At 40.3% G+C, this 17,480-nt stretch overlaps 2 protein-coding genes across 2 annotated transcripts in view; one reads left to right on the plus strand and one right to left on the minus strand.

The window, feature by feature from the left end:
• Positions 1-8,486: 8,486 nt before the first annotated feature.
• Positions 8,487-9,612, plus strand: sst2 (somatostatin 2). Its single transcript, XM_067454406.1, has 2 exons — positions 8,487-9,069; positions 9,189-9,612. Exons 1-2 carry the CDS (start codon positions 8,932-8,934, stop codon positions 9,378-9,380), a joined length of 330 nt encoding a protein of 109 aa, XP_067310507.1. The 5' UTR covers positions 8,487-8,931; the 3' UTR covers positions 9,381-9,612.
• cwc25 (CWC25 spliceosome associated protein homolog) overlaps positions 9,607-17,480 on the minus strand; it is a 29,314-nt gene continuing 21,440 nt past the window's right edge. The window contains exons 7-9 of the mRNA XM_067454403.1: positions 10,771-10,976; positions 10,407-10,571; positions 9,607-10,151 (exon numbers count right to left, since the gene is read on the minus strand). Of these exons, the coding sequence (XP_067310504.1) occupies positions 10,037-10,151; positions 10,407-10,571; positions 10,771-10,976 (486 nt within the window). The 3' untranslated portion in view covers positions 9,607-10,036. The remainder of the gene's footprint in view (positions 10,152-10,406; positions 10,572-10,770; positions 10,977-17,480) is intronic.

Here is a 17,480-nt window from a genome sequence, read left to right on the forward strand (position 1 = left end):
CTCCAGAGAGACTGCTGAAAAAGGGTCTTATATTTGCATACAGGAGGCTATATAAGACCCTGATTAGCCATAGGTGTCAGGTTTTAAAAATCTACTGAAGAGCTACCTGAGAAGCACGAACACGGTGCGGAACGCAATACTCTTTCCTTCTCTCATGGAACCGAGGTTACGAAAGTAACCGAGTATGTTCCCTATCGAGAGGTTCCTTGTATTGCGAATGGGAACACAATGTAAAACGCTGTGTGTGCTGACTGACCCAGTATTCCCTTTAGAATGTGTCAACCAACCTCCAGAGAGACCGACATAGGTGGGCTTCATAGGGGGAAAGAAAAGAACTGAATATTCGGTTCATTTGAAGAGTTGAATGGATTGAGTTGGTTAATTTGAACACTTGATCGGACATAGTCGGATCTATGGTAGGGTGAATGGTGCTTGGGGACTATTTGTGTATAGGCCAAGAACAGTAAGGGATAATGTTGTAAGGGTCTAGATAAAGCCTTAGACAGAGAGAAGCCCTGCTTGTAAAGCTGGGACCTCCAAGTTACACAATCTGATAAAAGTGGACGGAGAGGCCGAGCCTGCCGCCGCACAGATATCTTCCATGGAAATGCCACGTGACCAAGCCCAAGATGAGGCCATGCCTCTAGTAGAGTGGGCTTTTATGCCTATAGGGCATGTTAGGTCCATAGATCTGTATGCTAGCGGGATCGCGTCCACTATCTAGTGCGAGAGTCTTTGCTTCGTGACAGCACAACCTTTAGTGCGGCCGCCGAAGCAAACGAAGAGCTGGTCCGACTGCCTGAAGGGGGCGGAGCGCTCTAGATACAGTGCCAATGCTCTGAGGGCAGAGTAGGTTCGCGTCCTGTTCCCCCAGAGACATGGGTAATGGAAGCAGTGTAATAACCTGTGCTCTGAAAGGGGTTGATAGCACTTTGGGTATAAAACCATGTCTGGGTTTAAGCACAACCTTGGAGTTGTTGGGCCTGAACTCGAGACAGGACGGACTGAGATTCCGTCCTGTACCCAAGTCACTCACTCGCTTAACCGAGGCCAAAGCCAGCAGAAATGCGGTTTTGAGTGATAAGAGCTTTAAGCTCATGGTCTGAAGCGGCTCAAAGGGGGGACCCTTCATTGCTCTTAAAACCACAGCGAGGCCCCAAATAGGGACTGAGGGAGGGCGAGGCGGGTGCAATCTCCTGGCCCCTTTAAGAAAACGAATAATGAGCTCACTTTCCTCTAGTGAACGTCCTGCGATCTGAGCATGGTTAGCTGCTATGGCGGCGACATAAACTTTGAGCGTGGAGGGGGAACGACCCGCTTCCATTAGCTCTTGAAGAAAAGCAAGCACTTCTGCCACTTCGCATGAGTGTGCGTCGATGTCTCGTGCAGCACACCAGTTTGAAAACACAGACCATTTCAAAGAATAGAGCCACCTGGTCGCAGGGGCTTTAGCTTCCGAAATAGTGTTCATAACTCTGTCAGAGAGGTTTCTGGATACCTGTTGATGGGCCATACGTGGAGGGCCCATAGCTCGGGACTGGGATGCCAGATCTTCCCCCTCGCCTGCTTGAGGAGGTCTTTCCTCAGCGGAATGGGCCATGGAGCTGTGTCTGACAGTTCGGAGAACCATGTGCAGTTCCTCCAGAGCGGGGCTATTAAAAGCACTGTGGATGCTGTCTCCCTTTTTTTTTTGATGGGCTGTTGCAGCGTTGCGATCGGGGGGAAAGCATAAAGAGGGAGTCTGGGCCAAACATGCATTTGGAGAAAAATATCGGGCAGTGAGTATTGTCTTCTAAGGCGAAGAGATTCTGCTCTGCCGAAGGTGTTCCAAATTAATTGAATCATTTGTGGGTGAAGAAACCACTCCCCTGGGGGAATGGGTCCTCTGGATAACATATCCCGACCCAGATTCAGAGAACCCGGCACGTGAGCCGCCCTTAGGGAGCTCAGATAGTGCTCTGCCCATAAAAGGAGGTGTTTCGCCATGCGGTGAAGAGAGTCTGATCTCAGGCCGCCTTGGTGATTTATATACGCACCACCGACATGTTGTCTGTACGGAACAAGACGTGGTGGTTCTTTATGTGTGGAAGGAAAGCTCAGCGAAAGGGCGACCACTTTCATCTCTAGACAGTTTATGTGCAGCTGCTTCTCTGGTTCCGTCCACAGGCCAGAGATGGGCTTGCCCTCATGTAGGGCGCCCCACCCTCGAGTGGAGGCATCTGTTGAGACTACTTTCAACTTCGTGATTGCGCCCATAGGCACACCCCTCTGATACCACACCATCTCCCTCCAAGGAGCCAGAGCTCTGATACAGCTGTGGTTCACTTCAATGGGAAGTTGGCCCCATTTCCATGCATGAGGCGGAATGCGAGCGTGTAGCCAACGCTGGAGGGGGCGCATGTGTAACAGCCCCAGCCTGAGTACTGACGATGCCAAGGCCATAAGGCCGAGCATCCTCTGAAAATGTTTCAGGGGAACGCGATCCCCGACTTTGAATGAGGCCACCGTGCTCTGAACAGATCCGCGCTCTCATGAGTTTCGAGTCTATAACTGTGCCCAGAAAATATATCTTTTGGGTGGGGGACAGCAAGCTTTTGGCGTGAGCTTTTTGATACTGAGACCCAAACAGTCTAAGTGGTTGAGGAGCCAGGATCTGTGTATTAAAAGCTGTACTCGGGACTGGGCTATCACCAGCCAGTCATCGAGGTAGTTGAGTACACGCATCCCTTTCAGCCTGAGCGTGGCTATCGTCGCGTCCATGCACTTCATAAATGTGCAGGGGGCTAGGGATAAGCCAAATAGCAGGACTGTGTACTGATAAGCCTGTCCCTCGAAGGCAAATCTCAAGAATGGCCTGTGGTGGAGGGCTATCTGAACGTGAAAGTATGCGTCTTTCAGATCTATTTTGAAAAACCAGTCCTCGGGGCGAATGTGCACGAGGGTCTGTTTCACCGTCAGCATTTTGAAAGCGTGAGACATCAGAGCTTTGTTCAAATGTCTTAGATCTAGGATGGGCCTGAGCCCTCCGTCCCTCTTTGGAATGAGGAAGTATCGACTGTAGAAGCCCGACCCGCTTAGGGACGGGCAAATGGGCTCCACCGCTCCCTTCTCTAACAGGAGAGGTGCTCTGCACGAGAAGAAGGTTATAAATGATACAGCGCCGGATGACGTAGCTGGAACGGCAGAAATGAAGGCAGAGAAATCCGACGTCCTCACTGCTGCAGGTTCCGCTGGATGCTTGTTTCGACAGCGGTTGCTTCTTTCCAGAGGTCAGCGAAGGTGTCGCTGAAGGAGATAAAATCTGACACCTATGGCGAATCAGGGTCTTATATAGCCTCCTGTATGCAAATATAAGCCTCTTTTTCGGCGGTCTCTCTGGAGCGCCCCCATTGGTTCGTTCCTCTAAGCTGCCACACTATAGGTTCCTACAGTTGCCGCGGCCCGGCCAATCAGAGCACCACTTGTGCCAGGATATTGCCGTGCAGCTGCACTGTGCTTTACATGGATACCTTTGTTAATAAAGTTTTTGCTTCATATTCTCGAGAAAAGGAGTTTTTCCCAAAAGCAATACGAGGAACCGCTCGAGGGAACTGAAGTTTACTTAATTAATTTGCATTAAAACTACATGAAATATTTGTGCTGACATAACTAACTGGACAGTGGATCTGTAGTTCCGAGCATGCTTTGCAAGAGACTGCGCTCGGCGAGAAAATGTATGGAATAAAGTGTTATTTTATGTGTTTTTCAGTAAAGGGAAAGATGCTATTAGTTTATGTTAGTGTTTAATGTTCATTTATGTTGGACATTTAGGAGTTTCTATAATTTTGTGTGTGTGTGTTTAGGCTGTGGGCACTTATATACAAGTTGATTGGATGGAATTCCTGCTCTCAATTCAATATTTTTAGTTTGTCCAATTAATTAATTTTGCATTTTATTTGTAAAAATATGCTTGTTGTTATTTAAATGTTTTAATGGCAAATTAAATTGATAACAGTGTTCACCTTACACAATAAACTTTTATAAATGTAAATGACACATATAAATATTATGTAACAGTAATAAATCCAAATGGTTTTTGAAGAAATTGTGCCAGTTTTACTTGAATTTTTTTGTTCATATAACTAAATTGTTATTTTTAAAAATTGCTCAATTTAGTTGTGTGCAACCACTTACCACATATTTTTAAAGTAAATTCAACAAGTCATTTTTTTTTAGTGTAAAATCACACCACTCACGTTCTCATACACAATTGTAAAACCTCCAATCAAACTTGGGGCATGATTTTATCACAATAAATCATATTTATTGTGATAAAATAAAGGGTGGGGAGCAGTGCTGGACTGGGGCTAAAATTCGACCCTGGCAAACCTAGCCCATCCGGCCCATGAGTTCCCCGCAAATGTTTTTGCTGTGGTTGGAGCCTTAAATTGTCAAATTGACAAATAATTATAGATATTATCGAATTTGCTGCAAATGCAGATAAACTTAATATTGCTTTTTTGTCACACAGAAATGCACTTGACAGTAAAGCATGATTTTGAGCTAGGATGCAGTAAATTTAATGCTTTTAAATGCTGTCATCATTTACTCTTGTGTCCTTCCAAACCTGTATGACTTCCGTGAAACACAAAAGAAGATGTTTTGGAGATTTTTGGCAACCAAGCCATTTTGGTTAGGCTACCCTTTGAATATTGTATGAATATGAAAAACAGATTCAAATTATTTTATTTTATGCTACACAGAAATACATTTATTTAGGTTTAGAATGAAATTAGGGTGAATAAACGATTACTACGATTACAGGTTGAACTACCCCTTTAAAAACAATCATATTTTTCAAGAGTTAACACATAATTTAAGTAAGACACTGACATCTATCTATCTTTCATGAGGCTATCATTGCAATATAATTTAATTACATTTCATTAGATCTATTAAAAAAGTTAATAAAACTTTTAAAGATGAAAAAAAAATGTGTCCTTAATTCATGGGATCCAGACTTTAAAGCTGTTTTATAGACTGTAGTTTACTGTAGGCCAGTTTCGTTTAAATGTAAGATCATGGTAGTTTGAGGATAAAACACATAGACTGTAAAAACCTTGCTCCTCATTATATGTCTATATGGTTTCTAAGTGAGTTGCCATGGTGATAAACACAGCTAAAAACCAATCCATCTTCTTGAGCCCAAAAAAAACAGAGTTTGCTCTAATATTAATCTCGAACTTACCTGGGTAACAACTGAAACCGGCTTTGTGCAACAGGCCACAGGAGAAGCACACAAGTTGTAAAAAATAAAGATGAATGAAAACACTAAATTAAAATTGAGATGAATTTTATAAATATATCTTTGTAGGCTTACTTACCTTACTTAAAAAAAAAACACGGTCATTGTCCTGTGTCTCTCTTTTCATGCTTGAAGTCTGTTCAGCTTCAGCTGTGCTTTGATCCGATTAATGGTTGTGTTGAAGGTGCATTACTGCCACCTGCTGGATTGGATTGTGGCACATTCGATAGGTAGGGACAAATATTCTAAATTATTTATTAACACATTATACTCCATCATGTCTATTGCGGTCTCAAAACTCTGGCCAGTTGATAATACCTACAATATCTAAATCAACTGCAGGCGGTCGATCCTTTTCCTATTTAGCACCTAAACCCTGGAATAGTCTTCCTAGCATTGTCTGGGAAGCAGACACACTCTGTTAGTTTAAATCTAGACCAAAAATGCATTTCTTTACTATGGCATATACATAGAACATTTTAAACTTTCATTATTTAAATAAATTGGCTGATTGTTAGGCTGCATTAACTAGGTCAGCCGGAACCAGGAACACTTCCCATAACACCTGATGTACTCGTAACATCATAAAAAGAGTGGCATCCACACTAATGTTAGTCTCTTTGTTTATCCCAGGGTTTACTGCAGTCGGCCGGATCCAGGCCGTGTCCAGATTGGATGTGGACCTGCGTCTGGACATGACCAGCGCATCCTGGAGTGTCTGCGTCTATTGGTGTCTCCTTTGAATTTGCCTCACCAGCACGTCATCCTCAATAAACCCATCTCAAGCACAATAACTCCGATCTTTCAAGTATTCATACTCCTGTGAGTCCTAAATAAACCCGTCTCTTGTGTGATACCCAGATATTTTAAATATTCCGATCTAATATGATTTTTGACCTGTAAGTTTGCCAGAATAATAATCATACATTGTTTGATAATAGACCAGAGGAGAACTGGCTGAGTGAGTCTGGCTTCTCCCAAGGTTTATTTTTCTCCATCATGCCCTCATGGAGTTTTGGTTCCTTGCCACTGTTGCCTTTGGCTTGGCTTGCTCAGTTGGGGACACTAAAATTATGATCCAAGTTATTCAACCAAATATACAAATAAAATTAATTAATTAGGTCTTATTTAATTCTATAAACTATAATACTGATCTGCCAACATTGTTGCTCTATGATAAATTTAAATAAGCTGATAACATCACTGTTCTCCAGAACGACTGTACAGCCAAATCAGATTTTGTTGCAATATTGTCCTGCTTAACACTGTGAAGCTGCTTTGAAACAATCGTCATTCTAAAAGCGATATATAAATAAAAGTTGATTGATTGAAAAAAAGGTGTGTTTTAGACTGGAATTTTAGTTTAAAGTAGGATTTGTGGTTGTCGTTTAGCAGAATTTGTTCAGGGGGTTGGTACATGAGTTAAATGTTTTGGCCATTGTGTCTCAAGTACCAGTATTTGTGTGTAAACAATTGAGGAAAACTGTACAAATCAACCATTGAGGTGTTTGGCCATGTGGCACATGTATTGGCCAAGCTCATTGTAGTGTCATTTTGAATGGCAGTGTTTTGAAATGGAAAATGTGACAGTCAGATTGTTGTGTCTTATGCAGAGCTGTGTTCATGGCATTTAAAAAGTGGCATTTTTAATTGCAAAATATGTGTAAAGCAGAAAATATGTTTAGACTTTAGGAGACGAGAGGTTTTGCTCTCTGTGAGTCTGTTTAAATAATTGTGAAGTGCATATCATTTTAGTGTGCTAGCAATTGGAAGAAAAGAAAAAAAAAACTTTATTCTGCCTCAGCATCAGGGAATGATATCTCTTGCAAGGCAATGGGAAAAACCCTCTGGTGTGCCAGATCCTGCCTTATCCACACTTTGCACTTTCTCCCCCTCTTCCTCCTTGTTCACCACTGCTTACACATACTCTTTTCTCCTCTCCATCCTTTTCCCCTTCTTTTTTTCAGCTCCATCAATTGTTGGCATTCAGTGCAACATTTTGATTTATTTTTAATGTCAAATCTGACTTGTTGGTTTGGTCACATGACCAGTGTATGAACAATTTTTAATTGTTGTGTGTAAACGATGACAACACTTGTAGTTGTTTAATTTTGCCTGCCTGTGTTTAGCATTTTGAAACATTTCATTACAAGTGCATTACAGAGCAAAATGTATTTTAGTGAGTGAGAATGTGTGTGCATGAGATTTGCAAACAGTGTCTGAGCCTGAGCTTGTTTAAGATTTTACAGAATGAGGGATTTATTTGACTTAATGATTGTGGCTATTGTGAATTTGGTTCAGAGAATGGGATTTAGTGTTTTAGCAATTCAGAAAAAAAAAAACTGTAAAGCAGCAGGTGGCCGTTTATTTAACGTTTATTAAACGTGCAATAAAAGCGTGACAAGTTTATGACAAGATATTTTTTTTAAAATGTACTTTAAAGTTTAATTTATATATTTTAAAGTTTAAATTAAATTGCCTATTACAAAGAGCACTTTTTAAAAAGGTTTAGAATTCCATTACATAATTAATTATTCATAACAATTAAGCACTTTTTCACAAGGAAAATACTTTATTTGTCTCTAACAATTTTTCAAGGAAATTAACAGGTATATAATCTCATTGTCATAGGTACAAACATATGGTATTAATAAAATGAATGCAAAATACCCTGACATTCATGGCCTTATGTATTGCTAACTGTGCCAAGTATATGAAGTCCAATTCTTCTAGGCTTTAAAAGCCCATGAGGTCAGAAGAGCTAAGCCAGTATGAGATTTATTTAACAGGGTCTTTGTTCCTCCATTATTCCATTTTGCCAAATGTCTTTTAAACTTCATCAGTTTATGTTGCTGAATCTTTTAATGTTCATACAAATATTTACAGGTTTGAAATGTAAATACAACCTTGAAATGAGTTGCTGTATGAGTTTGAAAACATTGAGAGGACGTTTCTTTTTCATTTTTGTTTATATGAGCAATATCACACACTGTGTAGATATATTACAGTGACAATAAAGAACCCAAACCAGAGTTCTGCCATCTGCCTTTGAATTGAGGATTTAAATGTTAAACATGGCATTTTCTATAATTTTCATTAAAACATATACATATATTTCAATTAGACAATCCACAGTGAAAAATATAAACAAGACACTCAAGCAGTGAACACAAGCAGAAAGAATATTAGTTTCATTAGAATTTTTTTGTTTTGTTTTTTTGCCAGATGTAGGAAGTAACCTGTTTAAAAAAAAAATGTGTCCATTGTCCTGTTTCCTAGTAACATCCATTTAACAGCGATAGCCGTCAAGAATTTATGACCCAGAAACTTTGGAAAGGGAGGTTACTCTAGCAACTGATCAATGTAATGGCGGGTAATTAGTGGTTTATTGGGGGTATTGATTCATTTGAATGCCCTCTGTTTAGACAGCAGGAAAAACACCAATTAACTTCCATGAAGATGGAAACCAAGTTACATCTCATCAAAAAATACCAGCTTTGTTAATATTTAAATGGGAAAACTTCTCAGTGCGTAACAAAATTTTACTCTGGGCAGGAGGTCCCAGTATAAAACACACATTAAGGGAGCACAGTGCAGCAGAAAGGCTTAAACCAAGGTTGAACAAGACATCCTTCAAGATAGCAGAGATGGCCTCCTCCCAACTTCACCTCACAGTCTCTCTGCTCTGTTTGGCCATGACAGCAGGCATCATATCAGGCAGTCGATCTCACATGGTTTTGAACTCTGCGCTACAGGCATCTCATGGCACTTTAGCAGATGAAGAGGTAAGGTTTTATGCGAACACTCAAAACATACATGCATTTGAATAGAAGTAATGCATCATCTTGGAAGCACGTTGTTTTAAGGCATAATATAGTATTGATTAAATACTTTAATTCTCCAGATGCCAGAGAGATACTCTTTTCCAGAGCTCCAGTGGTTGCTCAGTAACTCAGACCCAGCGGCCATCCAGTCTGACAGCCCATCTCTGGGATTACTAGAGAGTGGACTGGACCTAACGAGGAGAGACAATGGAGAAAAAGAGCGAAAGCCAGGCTGCAAGAACTACTTCTGGAAATCCAGAACAGCATGCTAACCACAGGCAACCAACAGGTTCATACCTGAGGCACCCGCCACAATCGACATGCTTGCCGATCATATATGCTTGTTCCCTTTCCTGGATCCACACTCATCATGTGACATTCACTCTTTGAAAGAAGTGAGTCTGAGTACTTGTAGCCATTATCTGTGAAGAGTGTTCCTTAATCTCAGTATTATCTTGCTCTGAAGCATTGACAGCTTGCAATAAACTGAATACAGCATAAAAATTACAGACTGTGATATTTTATTTGCTGCTGGGTTTATATATTAAATGTTACAAGGACAATCTAGGTTCTCAAACAATTTTGTATCAGCATGAAAAAGTTAAAATATAGATTTCGTTAGGGCAAAACAAGCTTCTGAATTAATTTGGAAAACTACACCAGGCTCAAAAAAATTATATTGTTATTGTAGTAAAAAACAAACAAACAAAACAAAAATTTCATTTACCAATCTTACCATCAACAATACTGTACAAAAAAAGAAGAAAATTGTGTGCATGCTAGACATTATAACACACACACACACGACTGATGCAGGTTGTTTAGGACAGAGCACTTTGCATTTTATTTACAAGCACAAGCTTCAATAAAAATGTCAAACCTTAAAACAATCTTAAACCAGTAAAATACAAAAGACAGAGGTAAACGTTCATCTTCTCATAAAGTTCTTCTCCAGAGCAGCAGGGGTCCTCTGAATGGAGTGAATGTTTCTTTTCACACGGTCCTCCAGAGACGATGTGGCAGCACTTTCTAGCTTCATTTCACTGTAACAAGATTACAGACACATTAATTAGTAATTGGATAACCTATTGTATTGTTATCCAAATAATTTCTTAATGCTTTAAGTGCATATATGCTGGAACAGAATTAAAATATTCCTGATCCTCAGACTTCTGAGTCAACTGACATAAACCATCAACTTGTATGGTGAACCAGGCCACCATGTTCAGAATTAGACTTCTCAAAAAATACAGTGCAACGGTATTAAGAATTCTGGTTTCAATAATAAAAATACTGACTGTATGAAGCCAGCATGACGGTCCTGCTTGGCACAGTCTCTGGCTTTCTCCTGTTCCTCTTGTTGCTTGTATCTCTGCACATTGCTTTCCCTTTCAATTTCTCTTTCGAGGGCAAAATCCATCATTTCCCTTCTCTTCTTCTCCAACTCTTCAGCTGAGAGGCGCCTGAGAGAAGGGGGAAATGTAGTTGCATTATGTGGCTGACAAGGTCTTCTACAGCAAAACAAACAAAACAAGTGTGTTCATCCCAGACGTTTTAAATAAGACAAATTCAGAGTGACTGACACAGATAAAAAAAAAAAAAACAATCATTCTTAATAATTTAATCTATTACATGATATAGCAACTCAATGAATTGCCATACTTGCTGTAATTGGTGTACTGTGGTCTTTGACGGCGGCTTGTGCTTCTCTGTGGACTGGGGGCTTTGGTTTTAGGTCTTCGCTCTGCCTCTCGAGAAGAACGATTGTACTTGTCTGCTTTTTGAGAAAACGGGGATTGAATTCCATCTCTTAAATGGTGATCTGTGAGGTTAGATGCTGAAGAGTGATGGGATCTATTTTCTGGTAACTGAAACAGAAGAAAGTTGGCATGAAACGGAAGTTTCCAAAAAGAAAACAAGTGGGTTTTGATTTAGTTCATTAGGAACTGATTGAATAAGTCAATCATTGTGGTTTGCTATAGGTGGATCTAATGTGAGTGACAGGTTGCCCCGTCTTCATGGCAGTAAACATGTCATCAGAGAAGAGATTCTTTGCAAGAGAAAGGGAGTAATCTTTAATTATTTAGATTAAAGATTACAGGGGCACATGAATAAAAAATAATGATGTGCATGAAAAAATAATTTATAATATGGACTGCATTTATAAAGTGCTTTTAACAGACCCTATGGTCATCCAAAGCACTTTATATTTTGCCTCACATTCACCCATTTATACACAGACGGCGATGTCAGTCATGTAAGGCTCCATCCAGCTTGTCAGGAGCAGCTGGGGTTCGGTGTCTTGCTCAAGGACACCTCGACACTTGGTCAGGTGGAACCGGGGATTGAACCAACAACCTTCTGGTTTATAGACAACCCATATGAACCACTGAGCCACTGCCGCCCCAGTTGCTCAGGTAATAAATACTGTAAGATTCTATTTGATTTTGATTTTTGGTAACTTTAAAAGGTATCAATCACACCAAACTGACACCAAAGAACTAGCACTGATGAAAGCTGACTGTGTTGTCGCCTGCATCGGGGAAAGAACCCTAAATAACAAAACGCACCTGAACACACCAAAAGGCAACAGTCAACTAGTATGAGTGTTCTACTCCTGTGTGTAAAGGAGATAGATAACTGTCTATGCAAGCAGATATAATTAGTATTAGGGCTGGGCGATATGGCCAAAATTTCATATCCCGATATAGCTCATTTGATATCCCGATAACGAGATACATAACAATATAGCAATTTTTCTGTTAATTCAGTTTATGAATAGTCTATACAAAATTGCAATGTGGAAATGCAGTTTGAAATGATATACAAAACAAATAAAGGTAGTATGAACTACATTTTTATTTTATTTAGAACCGTTTTTTCAAGCAAGACTGTTGGTAAAGTTAACACCTGCCTAGGGATGTTAACTGATGACCGTTTGACTGATGGTTGACCGTATCAACGTTAACGATCCAAGTTGTCGGTTAAAAAAAAAAAGTGATCTCTAAATTAGGCTATTATACAATGGACTAAACGCTACTACAGTTAGCCGTCTCATTCCAAAATCTTTTGTGTGAAGTGAACAAATCCCTCCCACTCAATTTTTCATAGCTCACCTGTTTGTACTTAATAAACCAATAAAAACATTTGGCACAAGGTCACAGCGTTTGGGTTTGCGCGCTCACAAGGTTTTCAAAAAGTAAACAGGCTAAAACACTCAAGGTTAGAGTCAGGGCAAATGACAGTATGAAGAGTACATTTCGCTTAAGATGGGCTTACATTTGGAAATATTACATCTACATTTCAGTGGTAACACAAAAGGTGTTGATCGTCTTTCTTTATTATTGTTAGCACTAACGTTACCTCGAACTAAGCGTCGTCTCTTCGGAGCTGTCATTTTCTTAAATGAGCCGCGGCAATGTTTCAAATGAGCTTCTAAAGCTGTACAAACACCTTTATTTTCAACGCGATCACCTTGTACCCAAATCATTTCGAAACTAAGGAGCCATTGTCCTCAGATTAAAAACAAGCTCCTCGGCAGCGTGTTTGCGGGACTCATGTTTCGCGCTGTGGGGGATTTTAAAAAAGTGACGCAAGTGGAAGGGAGGCGGCAGCGCTAGGACAGTGTGTGTGTGTGTGTGTGAGAGAGAGAGAGAGAGAGAGAGAGAGAGAGAGCTGGAGCGCGGCTCGCGGCTGTTATTTCAAATAGCGCAGCATATTTTAAAATAATCGGTTAGCCGGTTTCAACCAGCCAATGAGGCTCGGTGGTCGGTCAAGAAAATGTTTCGTTTTCGCCATCCCTACACCTGCCATTAAAACATTTCAATATATCAATAAATCAATCAACTTTATTTATATAGCGCTTTTACAATCACGATTGTGTCAAAGCAGCTTCACAGTGTCAAACAGGACAATATTGCGACAAAATTAGATTTGGCTGTACAGTCGTACTGGAGAAAACAGTGATGTTATCAGCCCACTCTAACCTATCATATAGCGACAATGTTGGCAGATCAGTATTATAGTTTATAGAATTAAATAAGACCTAATTCATACATTTTATTTGTATAATAAGTTGAATAACTTTGATCATATCTTTAGTGTCCCCAACTGAGCAAGCCAAGCCAAAGGCGACAGTGGTAAGGAACCAAAACTCCATCGGGGCATGATGGAGAAAAATAAACCTTGGGAGAAACCAGACTCAGTCGGGGTGCCAGTTCTCCTCTGGCCTATTAACACACCGTGTAAGATTATTATTCTGGCAACCTTACAGGTCAGAAATCATATTAGATTGGAATATTCAAAATTTCAGAGTATCACGGAAGAGACAGATTTATTTAGGATGGGGCGTCGATTACACAAGAGTATGAATACATGAAAGATCGGAATTATTGCGCCGAAGACGGGTTTTGAGCATGTCGTGCCAGTGAGGCAAATTCGGAGGAGACACCATTTGACACGGCTCAGCAGACACTCCAGGATGCGTTGGTCATGTCCAGGCAGGTCCACCATCCGATCCGGACAGGGCCCAGATCCAGGATAAACCTCGGGATAAACAGAGAGACTAACATTAGCGTAGATGCCACTCTTTTTATGATGTAACGAGTACATCAGGTGTAGGGCCCTATAATTTCCGCGATCACGGAATCGCGGACGGAATCGCGGAATTGGCATATAAACGCGGAATCTGGTGTTAACGCAGATTTCCCCGGAATTTTACATATTTGTAATGAAATTCTGTGTCGTGTGGGTGGAGAACGTATGTCTGAGGAAAGTGCAGACAGGGGGAAGCAAATCTCCGCGACACAACCCCTCCCGTCATTTCAGCTCACCCTTCAAAACAATGAAAGTATGGCGAAGTTGGTCTCCACGGCTCTGCTTTCGGCAGCGGAAAAGTTAAGAAACTCTACGCTAACGGCGGTTTCACACTGCACGCGCAGGCGGCGCAAAAGCTTTGCGCATGGAGAGCGGGAGCCGCGCGCTCGTTGTGCTCAGGCAGCACTGGTCGCGCGTGCACCTAAACCGCGGCTTGTGTGTTGCACAGACAGACAAATATTGTCCATTCTGTCATATTTTCCGGTGTTCTGCTCGACCCCTGTCATCTCGTGCTTTGATTTATAATGGGCACATTAGGCAGCAATGCATATCTGCTGCAAATGCGACCGTTTTCGCCTCTGTTAGTCTGTTCCAAACATGCATTTAACATGCTGTAGCCTATGGGTAGTTTACATGATAAGTAACCTTAAAGTTAAAATGAAGCATCTAGTTTTAATCATTTAAAGGGGCCTTTGAAGTTGGGGGAAAAAACTTCAAGCAGTGTTGTGTTTTCGTGTATTTTTATTTTTCACAGCTCTGGATATCATAATGGTGATTGTTAAACACACAGAACAATTCACTACATGATTTCATGGTGAAATGTTTTTTTTTAATGTTAATTTTCAGCTTTAAATGTTTTACTTAATAGTACTGTATGTAAAAGATGATTCTTATGATTTTTTTTTTAGTTCTTTTTTTAAAAAAAAGGTACTGGAGCACTTTCATTTTAACTTATATAAACTATTATAATTTATTTTACCGGAAAGTTTAAAGCTAATAACCATTAATATTTGAAGTACTTGAAGTGCAGTGTTATGTCAAATATCATATTTGTCCTAAAAAGTAAATGTGATGTTTGTTACCTCAATAAATTTAAGGTCATTCCTATTTTTTGTTTTATGTTCTATAATATTAACATTAAAAGCTCACTCTTTTTTCACCAAAAAAACAGTAAAGGGTAAAAAAAACTGAATTGCCAAGCATTTTAACGGAAAAAAAGGAATCTGCAAAAATTAAAACGGAATTTGGGAAAAATTAAAACGGAATTTGGGAAAAAATAAAACGGATTTTATAGGGCCCTACAGGTGTTATGGGAAGTGTTCCCGGTTCCGGCTGACCTAGTTAATGCAGCCTAACAATCAGTCAATTGATTTGAATAATGAAAGTTAAAAATGTTCTATGTGTATGCCATAGTAAAGAGATGTGTTTTTAGTCTAGATTTAAACTGACAGAGTGTGTCTGCTTCCCGAACAATGCTAGGAAGACTATTCCACAGTTTAGGAGCTAAATAGGAAAATGATCGACCGCCTGCAGTTGATTTAGATATTCTAGGTATTATCAACTGGCCAGAGTTTTGAGACCGCAATAGACGTGATGGAGTATAATGCGTTAAGAGCTCGCTTAAGTACCGGGGAGCTAAACTATTTAGTGCTTTGTAAGTAATAAGCAAGATTTTAAAATGTATGCGATGTTTAATAGGGAGCCAGTGCAGTGTTGACAGAACTGGACTAATATGATCATACTTCCTGGTTCTAGTAAGAACTCGAGCTGCTGCGTTTTGGACTAGCTGGAGTTTGTTTATTAAGCGAGCAGGACAAATACCCAGTAGAGCATTACAATAATCTAGCCTTGAGCTCATGAACGCATGTACTAACTGTTCAGCATTTTGCATTGAAAGCATGCACCGTAATTTAGATATATTTTTAAGATGATAGAATGCGGTTTTACAGATGCTAGAAACATGGCTTTCAAATGAAAGATTGGTATCAAAGAGCACACCCAGGTTCCTCACTGACGACGAGGGCTTGACAGAGCAGTCATCAAGTGTTGATGACTATATGGCTATACATATATGGCTATATGGTGTGCCACGCGTAAAAGCCCGTAGCAGCGTCTGTGTCTGAAGTTTGTTTTGAGCGCTTATGCCACCACTCTGGCATAATTACTCTGAGAATTACCCTGGTCTAAACCGTGTCTACTACCGTCTTCCTCCATGTTTGTTTATGTATTGCAGCGTGCATGGGCATGCCGTGGCGTGGCGTGAGGTGCATCTTGACGTAAAATTTGGCCGTAAACGCCTTATCGTGGCGTAAGCGATAGAGCCTTATATAAAATGATAGACATTTTCTATCGTCCAGATGATATATTTCGTCATATTGCCCAGCCCTAATTAGTATATATTTGTCATTCAGAAAGGGAAAGCAAAACTAAGACTGCAGGTATACAAATCATACACAAATCAGCACTTGCAGTAAAGAAAATGATCAGTGTGATTGATTTATAAAGGTGCACTATGTAATATTTTTGCAGTAAAATATCCAAAAACCACTAGGCCAGTGTTATATATTTTGTTCAGTTAAGTACTTAATCCCAAATGTTTCCAACTATTTGTAAATTGTGAGAAAAATCGCTATTTTAACCAAGAAGCCGGAAAATCTGAGCATAGCGTCTGAGGGAGTCGCCTATCAATTACTTCATATATGCGTTACCCTTGGTTTTATTCTGTAGAAATGCTTTATTCTTAGCAGTGTGCAACAAGTGTCACATCAGCGCCTAGCGAACGCACAGAGTAACGTCATAACATCATTTTTAACACACTCAAATGTATCTAATATGATAAACAGAGCTACGTTACCTCATAGTCATGACCTGAAAAGCAGAAATAGCGCCAGCACTTGGAGACCGTCCCAACATAATAAAAGTCCCACTGCTTGCGAGGTGCGTGTTGTTCATATCATTAACAATCGCTCCAGCGGTTTTTGAGCTCAATTGCTAAGCTCCACAACACTCAGTCCTGCTCTGCTTCATACTACAGTAACGTTAATAACCGCATCCATTGACATGATTTCTGCCAGAGTCCTATCCCGATTCTTTCCCACTGGTGTGAGGTGAAGACCACATATCCCAAGATGCTGCCCTCAAACTTGGCATCATCAAACTATGCCTTTGTTTTGAATATGCGCCCTCTAGCAGAAAAGTTGCATACTGTACCTTTAAAACTGTAAGTTTTAAATATGAATCACACTGATCATGTTCTTTATTCTACTCTGCTCATGTTATTATAAAATATTTGCCCAGTGTTGCTCAGGTAAGATGACGCAATTATAAATAGCCTTCTGCCTGTTCACTTTTGCACTTATTTCTTGAGCACTGACTCATTCGCTAAGCTGAGCAGCCAATTAGAATTCAAATATAAATAGCCTTCTGCCTGTTCACTTTTGCACTTATTTCTTGAGCACTGACTCATTCGCTAAGCTGAGCAGCCAATTAGAATTCTCTCTCATCGATGGCGCAATGCCGATTCTACATGTTGAATCGGCCAAAAAAAAAAAAAAACGAACAGTGTCTGACTAGAGCCAACGGTGCGGAACGCACAACAAAAAGTCAGCCAATGCTCAAAAACGGCCCAACGTTGCCTGACGCCAAGCTTGTTGTGTCCCTGGCTTAAAAGGATAGTTCACCAAAAAATTACAATTTTATGTCTATCTGCTTACCCCCAGGGCATCAAAGATGTAGGTGTGTTTGTTTCTTCAGTAGAACACAAGTTAAATTTTTTA

This window comes from Pseudorasbora parva, chromosome 9, assembly GCF_024679245.1.
Source record: "Pseudorasbora parva isolate DD20220531a chromosome 9, ASM2467924v1, whole genome shotgun sequence".
In the NCBI taxonomy this organism is placed as follows: domain Eukaryota; kingdom Metazoa; phylum Chordata; class Actinopteri; order Cypriniformes; family Gobionidae; genus Pseudorasbora; species Pseudorasbora parva.

What these genes read in the sequence shown, in the direction of transcription:
- sst2 (XM_067454406.1), top strand. Translation starts at nt 8,932, where the DNA reads ATGGCCTCCTCCCAACTTCACCTCACAGTCTCTCTGCTCTGTTTGGCC. An exon ending in GCACTTTAGCAGATGAAGAG is followed by an intron (nt 9,070 to 9,188) that starts GTAAGGTTTTAT and finishes TTAATTCTCCAG; the next exon opens with ATGCCAGAGAGATACTCTTT.